We start from the raw sequence: 17,694 nt of genomic DNA, 5'->3' as shown, positions 1-17,694 counted from the left end.
ACAAAACATTCCTCATTCATTAATGTTTAACTTCACTATTTAAGTGTGCAGGATAAAATCAATTCCCTTAATGAAATGAATGATTAAAAGTACGATCATATAATAGATAGGCTAATCAATTAAAGTGGGAAAGATGGAAAGAGTTAGTGAAGATAGAGCTTTCATAACTGATTATGAAAAGGCCTTAATCAGTTAAGGAATGGTTGGGCTGCAAGTTAAAGCAAAACAGAAAAATCTTAATCAATTAGCACTAGGCTTAATCGATTAAGAAGGTGCTAGATAAAGGAAAATAGAGATTTGTTAATCGGTTAAGGCATAAGGTTAATCAGTTAGAGCACAAGACTTGAAGAATCTCCAAGCGTCAAATTCAAATTTAAAATGAAGTTGACCGTTAAAAGGAACCAAAATGAAGAAATGCAAATTCGAAGAATTTTTGATTGATTAGAGCTGCTATTAATCGGGTAAGGCTAAAGGAGGTGAAGCTCTAATTAGTTAAGGGGAGAGTTAACCAGTTAACAGAAGTTTGCTGAAAGAGAAAAGCTTAAAGATAAAGATTTCTTAATCAATTAGAGTCTCCTGTAATCGATTAACACAAAGTACACAGTAGCCAGACAGTGCAAGGCAAAGAAGTTGTAATCAGTTAGAGTTGCTTGTAACCAATTAGCCGAACTCTGTTTATCCATTTATATTTAAGCACTAGAGGTCAAGGAAAAGAGATTACATCAACGAGAAATCAACTTGCACCAATCCTCCTTCAAAGGTGCAATAAGTTGAGTGACATGATGTCCACTCTTGAAGGTCGAGTAGCTAGAATAGAGTTAGTCGTGGAGAAACTAAGGACAAACTCAAGGAATTCGAGGCCAACGTGGAGGATTTAAGTCCAGAGACAACGAACTTCATGGAGAGTTCTAATCAACCCTTAATAAATCGATGGAGAAGTTGAACTATTGAGATGCAACATTAGAAGAGTTGGTTAAGTTGTTATGGCAGGAGGTATGGGGGTTAAGGGACAAGATCGTCGCACTAGAGGCAACCATAGGAGGTGGTGCGCCAGCTGCTCAATGAGGGACTTGTTTGAAAGTGCCCATGCTGAAGGAATTCCAAGGCAAGAGAGAAGCCAAAGAAGTGGGCAATTTCTTATAGAGCTTGGAGTAATTCTTTAAGGCCATGGGCATCATGGGCATCACGGAGGATGTTTTATGGATTAATTCTACAGCCATGTATTTGGAGTTCTAGAAGGAGTCTTGAAAGTAATTCTACCCTGAGTACACAAATAATAAGGCACATGGCAAATTCAGGAAGCTTACTCAAAAAGGTGAGGTAAGAGAATACGTTAATCAATTCTTTGAATTTTTTTTACAAATTAACGATCTTAGTGAAAGGGAAGCATTCTTTTCCTTTATGGATGGGCTTAAACCATAAGCCAAGTTGGAACTTCAAAGGAAAAGTGTGCAGAATGTCACAAAGGCTATGATTGTGGTAGAATCATTGGTGGATTTGCACAAACCTAACAAATGGCCTTTCTTTTCCAAGCCTAAGAAAAAAAGCAATGATAGTTAGAGGAAGAGGTTGACGAAAAATCGCCACGCCATCAAACCAAGGCAATCTCTAAATGAAAGGGTAAAGAAAGGAAACCTCTCAAATGTTTCTTGTGCGAGGAACCACACTTGACAAAGGACTACCCCATGCATAAAAAGCTTGTAGCCATCATGATGGACGAAGAGGGTCCAAGCAATGAAAGTGGCAACCAGTGTGCAGAGAGACTCAATGAGCGATCACACCTAGAGAGCCTAGTATTGCACAAGGAAAAAGAGAAAGACTAATGCAGTGACAAGGAATGCCATCATCCACGGCCAGGGGGGCCTAAAAGCACATTGAGATTGGGCAGTGTCATGTTGCACCTAAGGGAGCAACAAACAACAGTGAAAATTTGTATGGTTTGAAAAAGACCAAGATTAGTGGCGACGAGACTACCACAAACAAAGGCTAAGAAGCTCAAGACATAGGCATAGAATTGTCTAGACTAGCCAAGCATTCATGAGACCAACAAGCCGAGGCAAAAAAAGATTGGTCCACAACAAATGCCCAAGTAGACAGTGCATTCCAAAGAAGTGTGCGAAAGCCAAAAGTGCACAAAACGAGGTCATTTAAGGCACAGATGTACAAGAGGTGAACCACTACATAACAGTACATCTCTCAACAATGCCTTCATTGCTGGATTGAGTGGGGGATGATATCACGGCTTAAGAGTTCAGACTAGTATAGGTAGGCTAAGCAGCCTAAGCAAGCCAAGCAGCCCAAGCAAGCTAGGCAACCTAGATTAGCTAGACAACAAGCCTAGCCCACGTATTGTAATCTAATTTGAACTTTTGGATTTGATTATATACATTTAGATTTAGATTATATTAGATTAAGATTAGGATTTGGATTTAATTTAAATAATCTCTTCAAATTAAATCTTTTATCATTATCCCTATCTTATAACTTAATCTTATTTAACAAGCAAAGGCTATCAACCTATAAATACCCACATTCCCTTCATTCTCACAAGCCCTCTCTCTCCTTCCCTTTTTTTGCTTTTGCTATTTTGTGGATTTTAAGGCTTACTTAAGGTCTATTTTCAAAATTTAAGGTCACACGAGATTGGGTTTAAGTTCCGGCACATGAGAATCTCAACTAAATTGGGAGTCCAATTTTATTTACAGGGCTTATGTGCCATCCCAATTTTTTCTCCCATTTTGGATTTTCTTCTACTCGTAGGTTTGTTTTTAATTTTTGTTGATTTTTTTAAAATTTGATGCACTTGCGGTGAAATTTTAAATTTTATAAATAGCATTAGAGAGACACAGATCACATTAGGTTAAGAAATTAATAAATTGATGTAAACTAAATTGATATGTGACAATATTTTAATTATATTTTTGAAATTTAAAAATTTTATTGTTGATATATAAAATAATATTTTATTTGATAAAATTGATAAGATATATGTGCTAGAGAAGTTGGGGCCAGGGACTTCATTCAAAGGTGATGGTTCATCCGACCCTCCTTCCGGTTAGCTCCTTACCACTGGACTCACATCCCTTTGGAGAGTTAAAAGTTTGAATCACCTTCTTTAATATTTTGTTCAAGACAGAGTGCTACCTTTTCTAGAGGTAATTCAATGCCAATGCAACCTAAGTTAAAGAATCTAACTTACTGTACCTCAGACAAAGAACAAAGGTAATTCAAGCACAATCTTGCCAATTAATTATGTTGTAAATAGGACATTTAAATATCTAGAGCACTCACACAACTTCAGGTTAAAGAATCTCCTTGAAGATACTGTTCATCTATATCATTAACACTAAACATAAAAATCAATTTTATTTTTTCAGAAAAACAACCAATCAAGAACTCTTGTGACAAGTTAAGCAGGCTACGTACCTTCATCACCACTTTATGAGGAAAAGAAAAGTTGCATGAAATTGAAATTAATCTTGTCAAGGTGGATAGCAATGTCAAAAGCTAGGGTGCAGACATCTTTACTAAAGCCTTGACTAAAGGCAAGTTCCAAGGCTTTACCAAAACTGGGATTAATTTCCAAAGTTTATAAGAATAAGAAAAAGAAAAAAAAACGAATGTTTAGTTTTTGCCTACTATAGGTAGCAGCAGGATGGTGTTCCGAATTTGGATATCAACAGTTGTGAAGAAGCTAAAGGCTTTAACTTAACGGTTGATATCTCTTTGATTGAGGTAGATTCGAGTTTGTTCTCTAACCCTTTTTCAATTTCCTCCCAAATATACCAACAAAAAAGTGAGAAAGTGAAAAAAATAGATTTTATGATTGAATTTTGGATTATTATTTTCTATATGGTTGGTGGAGTTTAAAAACTCGTCATATTAATAAAATATTAATAAATTAATATAATATATAAAAAGACATGCAGTACTATTTCAACTCCATCCGTGAGACAGTGCGTAGAACAATAGTTTTCAAATCTTTCTTTTCTAATATTTTTCACAGGTAATCGGATATCACGCTTCGAATGTTCTTTAACATCTCAAACCCACACCTGTAAATGGAGATTGCTGTCACTTTGTTCTTTTTCTTTTGCATCTTTGTATCATTTATAAGATCAAATCGTAGTCATATTCATTGATGAATCATGAATGCTTAACTTTAAAATAATGTTCGACAAACGACTTGGTGAAATTGGCAGGATCTGCTATAGCATGTAACGAGTGGTGCAGAGAGCCGAGAGCCGAGAGAGCAGGAGTGGGTATTTCTAGAGAGTTTGGATGCGTGTGGCAAGCGATGACAAGGAAAAATGAGTGGTAAGATGATGTCCAAAATGACTTTAGTTCCCTTTCATTACTTTCTACTGACATAGAATCCATAACTAGTAATTAATTTTTATAATTGTTGTAAATTTTACATACCTATTATATAGGTGAATGATGATAATCAATGTATTTAAAATTAATAAATAAAAAAGATATAATATTTTAAAAAATTTTAAATTATAAAAAAAATAAATAAGTCATTTTTTTATTGTATTTAATCAAATTTTTATATTTTTATTTTAAATTAAATAAACTTTTATAATTAATGAATGATTAACTGTTATTAATCGACAACGTAACACAAATATGAAAAAGTAAAAAGTGCCACATAATTATGTAATCATGCCACATCAACATCATATCACATCATCATATCACATTATTATTTATTATAATATGTCAAAATATCATATCAGTGTCGAGTGATATAGAATGAAAAGTGATATTTTGATTAAATTAATCATTAATTATAAAAATTTATTTAAATCAAAATAAAAGTATAAAAATTTATTTGAATCAAAATAAAAATATAAGAATTTGATTGAATATAATACAATAATAAAATTTTATTTAAATTTTTTTAAATAATTTAAGGATTTTTTTAACTAATAAAAGTAATAGAGGAGATCTCAACCCATACAAAATATCTGAACATGAAAAGAAACACATGGAGAATAAGACGTAGAGATAAAGATAATTACGAAATTGTTTAGATTGAAGGGAGGAAAAGTTAAAAAGAAATAAAGTTTAAAGGTGTACTAAGCCAACGTGGGGGGCGGGGGGGGGGGGGGGGGGGGGGGGGAGGGGGGGGTGGGGGTGTTAATGTAGAAAACATTTTTTTAAGGAAAGAGGTGACAACACCTCACCCTTTCTAATCCAGTACGAGAATTTCTTTTTTAAGGAAAGAGCAAACTAGCTGGACAAGTTACAAATATGAAGGAAAGTGGAAGCTCACATGTTTCGAATGTATAAAGCGAGCCAATCCTTTTTAAAGCAAACAAGCTAGGTTTTTGCTCCTCCAAACTCATATTAATGATGCAACATTGTTGTTCTAGCTGCTATCCCTCAATTGGGGTGACAATAGTACAATTAATAATAAGATGGCCTGAACTCATCAATGCTGAGTGGAGTCAAACTCTGAACATTTTCTTACTAGTATCAATCATCTCTGCTGAAAAGTATGAGCATTTCACATATTGAAGAGATTGTGAAAACCTTACAATTATAGGTTTAGAGTTGGAAAGAGGAAAAAGAGAAAATAAGAGATATGTTTGATGAGTCTAGAACGGTGTTATCTTCCTGAGGATTTTCATTGTGGAAAATATCATCATCAAGGGGCCAAAGCCATTTGCCATATATTTCAGTCCCATCAGTCAGTGATGTGTAATGCACTCCAGTACAGTTTCTTCTTTAGTATCCGGATTTTGTTCATTTGTTACCCCTTTCCCATCCTCTCTCTTCTTCCCCCACAACACACTATAAAGACCTCCCACCAGCAGGACAACCCCACCAATACTGCATCAATGATTTTCAAAATACGTGGAACTTTGTCAATTTTCATATGCTGATAAGCTATTGTATCAAATAATTGGAAAATGTCACCTAATGAATGGTCATGATTACATTATTAATGTAATATGTATGAAATTTTTATTTATGTTAAATATAAATTTTTTATATATTTTTATGTCGACGTTGTGTGTGTATATATGCATGTGTGTACAAATTAGAAAAGGAGAGTAATAATATGCACCTTCCCCAGTGAAGGGTTTCCTTCCACAGGAATGCAGAGAAGATGACTGTTATTACAAGAGCTAATGGAGTAAAAATTGCTGTGAAAACTGGACCTTTCTTCTCTATAGTCCAGACTTGCAGCCAGTATGTGATGCCAGTGACAATTACACCCTGCCATGATCATTTTACAGTCAGCTAAAGACGCTAATAATTAATCTCTACTAGAAGCTCTGTATTTACATACATATACACACACACGCACATATATATATATATATATATTAACAAGGCCTTGGTCTATTTGTAAAAGATATGCTGCGTCTCCGGAAGTCCATATTTCCTACTTAGATAAGCACCCATGATGTAGTGAAAAGTAGTGCAAGTGTTGTAATCACCATAGTTTGATTTCTTAGGCTCAACAATTGAAAGGATTTCCATCATTTAGTGCGACAATTTTATTCTAATAGGACTTCTTTTCTAGGACATGCCTTTGAAAGTGATTTAGAGAAGAAATGTTAGATTTTTTTCTCTGGGCTACTAAAATGGAAAATAATACTTGGTTTGATGATATTCTAGTTATTTCAACAAATTAAGCCTTCATATGATTGTTATAGAGGAAAATTTGATTGCTGTTTTTGGCATAACCTGCTTGTAAAGACTATTTAATTTTATGGATTTACTAATTATTAACCATATTATCATGTGGTGATAATGGGTGAGGTTAACATACACAATAAGCTACGGAGAGAAGATGAACATCCCAGCCAAGCCTCCAGGCTGATGAATTTCTCTCTGCTGCAATGGCCCAAAAAGTAGACTGTATGCAGCTAAAGAAGCATTGCAGAGCAGTAAGGCGTATTTTGGCTGGATATTGCTTGACTATGTGACCCTAAAATTGAAAACAACCAGTAGTCAGGAAAAACATAAAGAAGACGAGGGAAAAAATCATGGGGCAGAAAAGGCATAATGAATAAAAAATAGAGTATGTTAATTCAGATCAACCTGCAAAACAAGCCACAGAGACCAAGCTGTATTGGCGGCAAGCATGATAAGAGAACCTTTTATCCACTCTCCAATGGAGTAACTATTAACCAGAGAGTCTGCAGTTTGCTTTTGAGTTGCAGGATACCAGTTCATGAACTTTATAGGTGGCCCCTTAACAAAAGCAAACACCAAGGCTCCAGAAAGACTGGTTACTGAACCGAACACCTTGGCAATTCCTGGCAGTTGTCTTATGCATATGCTTTCCGTCCTGAATTATAATATTCAAAGTCAATCCTTCAGTGGAAGAGATCTTTAATATTTTTCCTTCATTTTCAGAAATGGTATGTTGTCTTATGGATATGCTTGCTGGCAATTTGTTTTCTTAATATACCTTAAGCAAACGGCAATGGTAAAGGTGAGGACAGGAATTGTGTTGGTGGTGGCAGCAGCAAATGTTGCAGTGGTGTAGTTGATTGCAACATAGTAGAGATTTAAACTCAAGGTAAGCCTGAATTTTGCATATACGGACTGTCAGAAAATTCAATCATGCATTAATATTGAATTGTGGCATCAAATGAGATCCAGTTCATACCCACACAAGGAAATCAAGAAGATCTTGCAGAGTAAATTGTATGATAGAGAGGTCTGCTTACTGCAATTAAAAGTTTCCCAAACTAAAAATGAGAAAAATGGAAAGGACTGAGGCTTAATCTAAATAAGAAATATTATGTACTTCAAGTAACCTTTCAAGGAAGAAAGCGAAGGGAGCTAAGGCGACAGTTGCAAAGGCTTGCCGATAGACCACAAACACATAAGGGCTCATTCCTTTGGCAATTGCTGCTTTCGAAAACAAGGCCATGCCTGCATATATAAACTGTACAAAGAGCATTGCAATGTAAGGCTTATGGTTCTCCATAACCATTGCATATTTAATTAAACTCTTCATGCTGTAATGTCTTTTAGCCTCCCTTCTGTGAGTCTTCAATTGATAAGGTCTTCAATATATAGAGAGACCAAGCACTCGCTAGTCCTCTTAAGCACTGTTCTATTTTTTATTTTTTTGCTGTATAAATGTCGATTCTTGTACATTAAATTGGAATGAGATCTCAGCTTCAACCAACAATTGATAAATTTTGAAAGCACTCATTTTAGGCTTGTCATAGTGGCATGGAGGACCACTAGAGAAACACTTTTGCCCTACTTTTCATGACTCAAAGGAGACAGCAGCACGGGTTAGTGAACAGTAGAGTGAAATATGCTTTTCCTTGATATCTGCTATCAGCACACGTCTTTAGCAATTCAAATAACTAGCATCTAATCTTTCAGAAAACATAAAAAGCTTGCTTAATGACTAATGTGCATGTCTTGAGCATGTCTTTCCCCTCCCCCCCCCCCCCCCCCCCCCCCCCCCCGCCCCCCCGTTCTAAACATTGCTTGGTGGTAAAGGATAGACATCCAAAGGTATATATGGCTAAAAGCACCAGCATTTTTGTCATTCATGATTTGGAGCACCATGAATTTAAGTGATGAATGTTGGAATTCTCAAATGAGCAGTACTTTTCATTTTAATTATGATGAGACCCTTCTCTAATTTCTGTATCTAGATTTACCATATGCGCAGTTTCGCAGAGGAAAACAACAAGGCAAGCTATCACATCATTTTTAGTACTCAAAAGAACCACTAAGAAGGTTGAGTGGATATGCACCAAAGCAAAAATCAGACCAATAGTACGACTTTCCATTACTCAGAGAAGTCTAATGGAGATGGAAAGTCTCCAGGCAGCAGGTGTTGCGTTTGTTCTTTCAGTGCGGAAAACAAGGTAATTAGAAGTTATATTTAGGGACAGTGCAGACTAAGATCTATTAAGATATGTTATTGCTTTTGCTTTAAAATCCTCATAGGGTATAGGCTAGGCTAGGCTATACTTTATTGCTTTTGGAATGCTACCCGACAAGAATCCATTCTAATGTCGAGAGAAAGAATCGATTCCAATGGCTCTCAGAGATCTTTTTGCATGACAAGAGAAGAAAATTAAAGGACAGACTGAAAATTTAAACTTGTGGTAATGGCCATGCACTTTCGAGCCTGGATTGCTATGAAATTTCAACCACAAGAATGTTTTTCTTGAGTTTCATTCAGGATAAGGCATACTGACATTTGTTAATGCAGAGATATTCCCACATGATGTTTCTGACATATTTAACACGTTGATCAATACTCTTAGCAAGGTTGCAGCTTTTAAGTCTAGTTCAGAGTTCCTTGGCATGTGGGAAAATCTTGAAAGTGAGCTAACCATTACAACCTTCTCTGTTTTTCACTACTTAACCTCGTTGAGTTGATCTTGCCCTGCATACCAAGCACCGAGTACCCCAAATTTCAGTTATGATGCGCTATAAAAGGTAAACGCTAAATACATCCTGACAATCCATAACTAGCTAATCTTGTCTGATAGCTTGCCTGCTTGTCATTAAAAAAATTCAGACCGGTTAAGATCTTGCATCTATTATCGTGCACCATGATATTCCACGGTCGTTTTGCTTTTGATTAATAAAATCATTACTTAATCTGATTTTTTGTCTAAAATGTTACTTAATCTGATTTATCATCATAAGCTTTGTCAAATTTCAATTTATCATTAGATACACCCCCCAGTTTTATGATCTTGCACTTAAGTCTCAGTTTTAAGTATATCTTACCACTGCATGAACCATTGTAATATTTACTAGTCCATGGAAAAATCATTAACAAGAAACAAGCTTTTCTGGTTAGTATGACAAGCCAATGGTTCCGTGCATATCCTCTTAATAAAAAATGAGAATGTGACCTTATAGCAAAGATGCCATAAAGGCGGAAGCCGGTTTCATGTCCTTTTCCAGATATTAGACATGTGTTCTTTTAATTTGACAACAGTTTAAATACAGAACTCCTGGTTACAGACAAGAATGGTACCATTCCATTACAAGCCACCAATGTAATGCTAAAGCACGCCCCATGTCATGATTTGTTGTCACATCTTATTTTGTGGTGAGATATGACCAATGCATGGAACCAAATCCCATATAGACCATTAGGCTCAAGCAAGCCTCATTGCATTCATTCATTAAACATTCATAATCTTGTGTGGAAGCATACATTCAATAATCCAAGCACATACATTGTAATCACATGCATGCAATCATAGGCAACATTACATTATTATGGAATTTCTCAATATAAACAATGTAAGAGCAATAATCTCATACATCATTAGATTGCCATAATCCCATGCACAATATCTTATAAACATTTATCAACACCCTCAAGTGTCCATGTAGGCTCTCGAGCTACCTTTACACATTTATCCATAACATTCATGAAGTAATTGCCAATCATTGGCTACATTATCATAAACATGCTCATAATATATAAACATAACATAAAGTAAAGACCGACTCGTCAACGGAACATGGTTGCTTTAGGCATAGTGACTGCTAGACACTTACCAAAGGAAGAAGATTGAAAACTTGTATCCATGACTCGAGTAGTAAACTAATCACTAATCTGCAAAACATAAATACGAAAAATAACGTGTGAGTGGATACGAGGAAGGGGACAAGCCAAGAGGGAGAGTTTTTCATAACCATGCACAGCTTGTAATCACATGCCATTCATAAACCTTTCAACATTTCCATATAGTTCATGAAACATGGTATTTAAATACATTTTAAATAACATTGCATGGAAAACAAGTTTCTAAAACTTTTAGAAAATCATTTGCCTTTGAAAAATCCTTGAAACACACATAAAAACTCATATTTGTCAAGCATTTATCAATAGATAAAGGGAATCTATTGATAGATGGAACACAAAATGCTTCTTGTAGAATTCTGCCTTCTATCTATTGATAGATGGCTCTCAAGTGTCGATAGATCAATCCTGTAACACACTTTTCTAAGTAAAATCCTACACACAATCATTCCATACGTCTTTCTATCTTATGGGACTATTCCCTAGGCTAAGGTTCTACCTAATGAAGCCATCATCACCACAATCCAATGTGAACAACATCAATAATCATTCACTCACAATCTAAACATTCAAACATGAAACGCGTCAATAATACTTGTTCAATCACAACTTAGACTCATAAACCTCATTCATCATAACATTTCTAACTATGAGTGGGTCTGTCCCATTTTGGCAAATAGTGGGTTTCCTAACGCACTATGTGAGTGTGGTTCCACCCTACTCAGAAGGATAGTGGACAAAGTCCTCATTACCATCCAGCTCACCGAGCGTGAACGATCATCATAACTGTGTGAGTGGTACATCAGCATTACCTACAATCTTCGAGTGGTCCCACCTAGGCGAATAGTGATCGATCCCTACTATTGTCATAAGATTTCTCAAGCTTAGGATTGTTCTCATCCTTAGCTAACGTGATAAACATGTAACATTTTCAAAAATCATCATCATGCTCAACCCATAGTGTATATGACTATCTCAACACATACATCTCATGGCATGCATTTCATAATCTAATAAATCATTCACATACTTAGCCTATAGTATACATGATATCCTCAACACATATAACTCATACCATATATGTCATAATCTCATAAATGAAACTCATGCATCCATCAAACCTTTCATGCTACATCATCTTTAGCATTGTACATCATATCATCCATCTTAACATTCAATGCATATTGATTCACCCACACACCCATAAGCCTGAGTGATTGAATGAGATTTGAATAAAATCATTAAAAGGGTTTATCTCCCTTTGATGAAACTTATTGTATAGTAGAATATTTACATACGTAGAAGATTCGTAACACTTTAAAAACATTTGCATTCAATCATCTAAAAGAGATATAGTTTCAAATCAAATTTAGAAATCACTTGCATTTAAATCCTTTGAAATCTTTGATTCAAAGCCAATTGAAAATCCTTTGCATTCAATCCTTTGAAAGACATCATCAAATAATGCTTCTTCATGCATCATTAAATCATCACATTAAAAATCATACTACTTTATCATATTAAAATGCTTGAAAAGATATATCCACTGTCCTAATTAGAGATTCGACCTTTAACTCTAATCACAATCTTTATATGGTGATTTCCTCAGAGTTTTCAACTGTTCCTAAGATTCAACAATCATAACAATCAATATCTACACTTAAGATTTCGTAATACCCATTCTAAGCATTTTCAAAACTAGTCGGATTCATCTAAAACTAATTCTTTGGCTTAAATCCATTGCTACCTAGCATAATAAATGTTTAAGAACCCATAAATCCTTATGTCACAACGTGCAGGTCTGGGAACCCTACTACTAGACTCAAAAAATTTAAAAGTCGCCACCAATCTTTTTTTATCTAGGTGCAATTGGCCACGTAATAAATTTTTTCTATTTGACGGAGTCTTAAATTGATCTTTGGTTCTTCTAAAAAATAATAAACTGGTCTGCGAATTTTTAGAGCTGGGTTCGGGAGTACGGGTACATACAAGGAAGGATTAGTACCCTTGTGATGCCCCGTTCCATGAACGGTAGCATTTAATCATATGTTATCCTACTATAGCCTAAACCATTGATTCTATTCTTATATTTCCCTAATTATTGTTTATTTACTTTATTTTTTATTTTATTAGCAAATTAAAACATTTTATTCAGTGTTACGAGTGTGACGTGCACATGATGCAATTATGAAATATATGACATAAAATCTTGATAATGCCAAACGAAAATCTTTCATTGAGGATATTTCTCGAATCTGCCCATCATTCTGGTGGGATTTGAGGATATTCTCTCACTTAGGGAATTACTCGAGAAACTTGCTTTTCACAAGTTTAATGAATAAATCTTATCATCGGGGTAGTCATTCACAAGTAAAAACAATATTTTCGTGATTGCAATCCTTAACACGAGCAAAAGCCTTTTATTAAGGACATTCTCCGAGCCCTTCCATCATATTGGTGGGACTCGAAGGTATCCTTTCACCTAGGGAATTTTCAGAAGGAACTCGCCTTCGTAAGCTCCTTCGAAATGTCCCATCATCGGAGCTTAGACTCGTACACGTAAGGTCTACATGCCATGACATTTAAATGCGATGATAATGCATGACGCACTACCAACTCTTACGTCCACTATTGATTATTCTCGATATTTATTATTATTATAATCTTACTATCTTTAAAAATTTTATTATCATTATTTATTTATTTATTATCTTGAAAATCTTTATTTTATATAATCCTATATTTTAAAACTACATATTTTTTCTATTCCCTCTTGTACTTGTTAGTATTTCTATTTTCATTAATTTTTGTTTCCTTTGTTTTTATGCTTTGTTTGGTTAGTAATTAGTTTAATAGGTTTTTCATTTACTTAGGATTGCAAACATCAGGATTCAAAATTAAGACTCTCCCATCGTACTGGTGGGATCTTAATCAAAATTCTTTACCTAGAAAAGTTCATTCGGAATTGTGACTTCTCGCATTCCAAATGAATATTCTATCATCGGTGCAATAATGTACTATTCCTATAATTATTAATATTGAAGTATTTTTATACCAGACTTATATACTTCCCTAACTATTAATGTTGATCCTAAATATACATTTTATTATTATTATTATTTTTAGTACTTGGCTATAAATGTCTAGTTTTTACCTACATCTATTTTTATAATCAAGTATTCCACTGTATTATTATATACATGTATATTTTACTTAATCTACCTTTCTATGAATAAATACCTTTTCTATTTTTTTAGTATGTTTTATCTTTTATGACCAAATAAATTTTATTTCTACTTGCTTACTAACCTATTTTCTTGTGATTAAATATATTTTTAAATATATTTTTTTCTACTTGGCCTATCCTTTTCTTAAAACTAAATATTTCATTATTTGTTATATTTTTCATCTATCTAAACTGATTTCTCTACAACTAAGCATTTTCCTATTCTTTCTTATTTAAATTATTTTCTTTTAGTACTAAATTGTTATTTATTTTTTATAACTTTCTACCTAAACCTATTACCATCTATTTTCTTTTTATATGTTTTACCTATCTAAACCTAAACATTTATTTATTGTCTATTTGTAATTTTTTATTTTTTTTTTCATTCAAAATTCCTAACATAATATCATATAATTTTTTATGTATTCTCTTTATTTTCTATACATATACCTATATTCTATCTAACTAAATCTATTAGTTTATTATCAAATATTTATCTATATCTCTATTTATAGTTTTCTGCTTTTATATTTATTATTATTTTCTTTCATTTTTTTCTTTTTTAAAACATTATATAAAATTTTTTATAATATTTCTCCATGCTATTTAGATTAATCATATATTTGTAGTAACAAATTTCTACCTAAATAAAATAAATCAACCCAATAAACTGAACCTAAATAATTTTACAAATGGATCAAAGAGCAGATTGTACCTTTCTTAGGCTAGGATTAGCCCAAGACAACTAGTGAAGAAGAAAGCAGGCCTACTGCACCAACCCACCGAATCTCTTTCAAAACGCACTGTCTAGTGCTTCAAAGGCCATTCAAACTACTCCGTTTAGGCGCAAACTTACTCTTCTTTCCTTTCCCCAAAACGACATCGTTTATTAATCATTAAACTTAGGTATAAAAACCTTTTTTTCTCCCTCTTCTCTCATTTTCCCTCTTCACTTTGTCTCACTACTCGACGACACTTTTCCTTCTCTCTACCCAAAATCTCTCATTTCTCTCTCAAATGAAACCTTAGCCCTTCAAACTTTCAAACCCTTTCAAAGTTGATCGGTAGCCTTCTCTTATTATTCTTTATACAACTGCTCGAATACCCCCAAACAATAACAAAAAATCTTCCACCCTATGAAGAAAAGAAAAAACCCAAAGAAAACCCCCTATTGTTACCTATTTTTCTTTTTCTTTTCCATGTTTTTGCTTTATTTTTATTTTTTTGCTTTTGATTGTGGTTTTCAACTACTAGTAAAGGGATTCTAAGGTTTTTAGTTGTTAGGTTTTTTTAAAAATAGGATTTTTTGGTTGTGTGGTTTTTCTAGCTGCTGTGTTTCTAGGGTTCCTCAAGAAAAGTTCCTAAGGTTTTTGGTGGATGCTATGTCACGACCCAAATTTCGGGCCATGACTAGCACATGGGCCCAATGGACATAGCCCACTAAGCCCAAGCAAGCCTATTTATGTGACTTGTTCATTATTCCATCAAAAGCTGCTAAGTCACATTTCATAACTTTGAATCAAAACAATATTAAACATTGCCAACTTATAGTGGTATACCTGTCAAACCCTATTCTATAAAATAATTATGACGTCATTTACATGCTCAATAGAATGTTTGCATGTTTAGGAAGTTCGAGGAATCGTTAAAAGACGATATTGCCCCTAATGGTACCATTAAGTCGATTACGTCTCGAACTAATTCAAATAGGAATTTTGAGGTGAAATTAAGAGTTTCACAGTTCAGGGATGACTCAAAATGGTAATTCGGAGTTCGATGATCAATTTGAGTCAAATCGAAATTTTCACTATCTAGGGGCAAAATGGTCATTTGCCACTTGGGGACAAAATAAGAATTTTTAGAAAAAAATTTTTTGGCCCCATTTAGCTTATTGGAGTATGATTTGAGTATTGGAGTATAATTTGAAGGTTTGGCAGTGAAAAAGTTTAATTCCGGTGATTTCTGGAGTGTAAGGGCAAAATCGTAATTTTTCCATCCACAGACAAAATTTGAGATTTTGAGAGAATTTAGATCAAATTTTACAAATTGGAGAATGGTATGAGTATAAGGGATGAAAAAAATATCTATGGGCAATTTTTCAGTTTTTGGGGCAAAAATGTAATTTTTGACTTTTACAGGAGCAAAAGTGTAAATTTCAAAAATTACTCCACCAAGACTTTGGATAAGTCTGAGAATTTTATCTAAGCTATGGATATGTGGGACAAGTGTATAGTGAAAATTTAGAAATAAATGGATGGCTAGAATTTAAGGAATTAATAAAACAAAAAAATGAATAAAATAATATTATATTATTTTAGCCTTTAAAAATGTCAAAATTCCAGAATTCTCATCTTCTTCAGCTGTCCAAACCAGGAGAGAAAAAGGGGGAAAAGAAATAAGAACCATAGCTGAAAAAAATTGGGGAAAATCAAGAGAAATCAAGAAATCAAGCATTAAAAAAGGTAAATTTCATTGATTTTCCTTGTGATTTTCACTACCCATGCATTTTTTTCTCATTTCCATGCAAAATTAGAAGGTGGGTATGGACACCCCTGCTGGCCAAACCTCCATGGATGAGTTTTGAGTTTGAGTTTTGGTTGATTTTAATTGAATTAAGTGATTTTAGTTAGGTTATATTGAAATATAGCAAAAATAAGCTAGAGAAATAATTTTCTCCCATTGAAACCCATTATGCCGAATTTTCTAGGGGAATATTGGCTTCTGATCTTGATGTTTATTTGAGAAATTATGATGAATAATGATGAATTATGAGCCTAGAAAAATAATAGGAATTTTCGGAGCAAAAATATAAATTTTTACCCACTAGGGCTATTTTCGTAATTTGCTACCGAGACTGATAATTTGCACCACACTGAGGAACATTAAGTCAATTTGGGTGCAATTGAGGTATAGAAACTGAAAAAAATTAATTTGGAGTTTAAATGGACACGTATATAGATTTATCGGGTAAAAGACCGAAATAGGCTAACATCTCGTTTAGGCAAAATTTAGACATTTTGTACTTCATATCATGCATTAGTAGTAAAATTAGTTTATTTTGGTTTAGTACCAAAGTAGTAAACCTCTTAATTGTGCAATTTGTCAAGGTGGCGAATCCTCTGGCAAGGGCAAAGAAATCGCACCGGAGGAGTAATAGTTGGAGTACTCGAATTTAGTTTTCGAAAACTGTGAGTGAACTTATTATTATCTTAATTATCTAGAGTAGTTTTATACAATTGTGTGATTTTATAAAAAATGGGTTTAAATGGTAAATTGCTATGTTTTAAGAGAAATTGTGATTTATTAAAATGATTTTATAAATTTTCTAGAAAATCGAATACTGGTTTTGAAAATAGAGTAATTGGAGACTGCCTGCTTGTGTTGTAAATTTATGGTTTTAAATTGAATGGCTTATGACAATAAATGAGCATGAATGGCTAAACTGATTTTGGTGTTAAAATTATTTGTACTGTGTATTTAGGCTTGAAAGGCTAGGTTGCGATAAATTGCCATGTCATGCAGAAAAAGATTTTATAAATCAGGTGGTAGATAAAAGATTAGCTACTGCAATGGTGGGGGGTTCCGTGGGTCAACCTATTAGAGAGGCACAGTAAACTCCTTTATATTCTCACCTCGGTCGTAGAGGCGCGTAGGGTATCTCCTAAGTTGGGCTTTTTGAGTGCATTTCACGTGGTCCACCGCGTGAGAGTGAGACTCAGCCAACGCCAAAGAATGGCTATGTTTCAAAATAAAAATATGATTTATGCAAAATATGAATTTTTACCAGCCTTGGTGGGCTCGGTTGGATACCCCTGGTCCAGGTGTCACCGAGTACAGGATTTGGCATGAGCCAAGTTTTGAGTAATTCACGAGCTATATTGATTATTTGATTGAAATGAATATTCGTGATGTGAAA

General features: G+C 34.0%; 1 protein-coding gene across 2 annotated transcripts; it reads right to left on the bottom strand.

The window, feature by feature from the left end:
• Positions 1-5,282: 5,282 nt before the first annotated feature.
• Positions 5,283-8,057, bottom strand: LOC18592612 (WAT1-related protein At1g43650-like). Of its 2 annotated transcripts, XM_018125587.2 has the most exons (7): positions 7,788-8,056; positions 7,637-7,696; positions 7,436-7,552; positions 7,063-7,312; positions 6,791-6,949; positions 6,080-6,231; positions 5,283-5,841 (listed from the first exon to the last, which is right to left on the bottom strand). In XM_018125587.2, the coding sequence occupies exons 1-7, from the start codon at positions 7,988-7,990 to the stop codon at positions 5,700-5,702; spliced, it is 1,083 nt and encodes a 360-aa protein (XP_017981076.1). In that variant the 5' UTR covers positions 7,991-8,056; the 3' UTR covers positions 5,283-5,699. The 2 variants fall into 2 exon arrangements, with proteins under 2 accessions (XP_017981076.1, XP_017981077.1); XM_018125588.2 differs by lacking the exon at positions 7,637-7,696 and having other exon boundaries at positions 7,788-8,057.
• Positions 8,058-17,694: the final 9,637 nt, after the last annotated feature.

Source organism: Theobroma cacao, chromosome 8 (assembly GCF_053813885.1).
Source record: "Theobroma cacao isolate CCN51 chromosome 8, ASM5381388v1, whole genome shotgun sequence".
In the NCBI taxonomy this organism is placed as follows: domain Eukaryota; kingdom Viridiplantae; phylum Streptophyta; class Magnoliopsida; order Malvales; family Malvaceae; genus Theobroma; species Theobroma cacao.
Note: the sequence above shows the minus strand (reverse complement) of the source record. Positions and strands in the feature narration are given on the sequence as shown.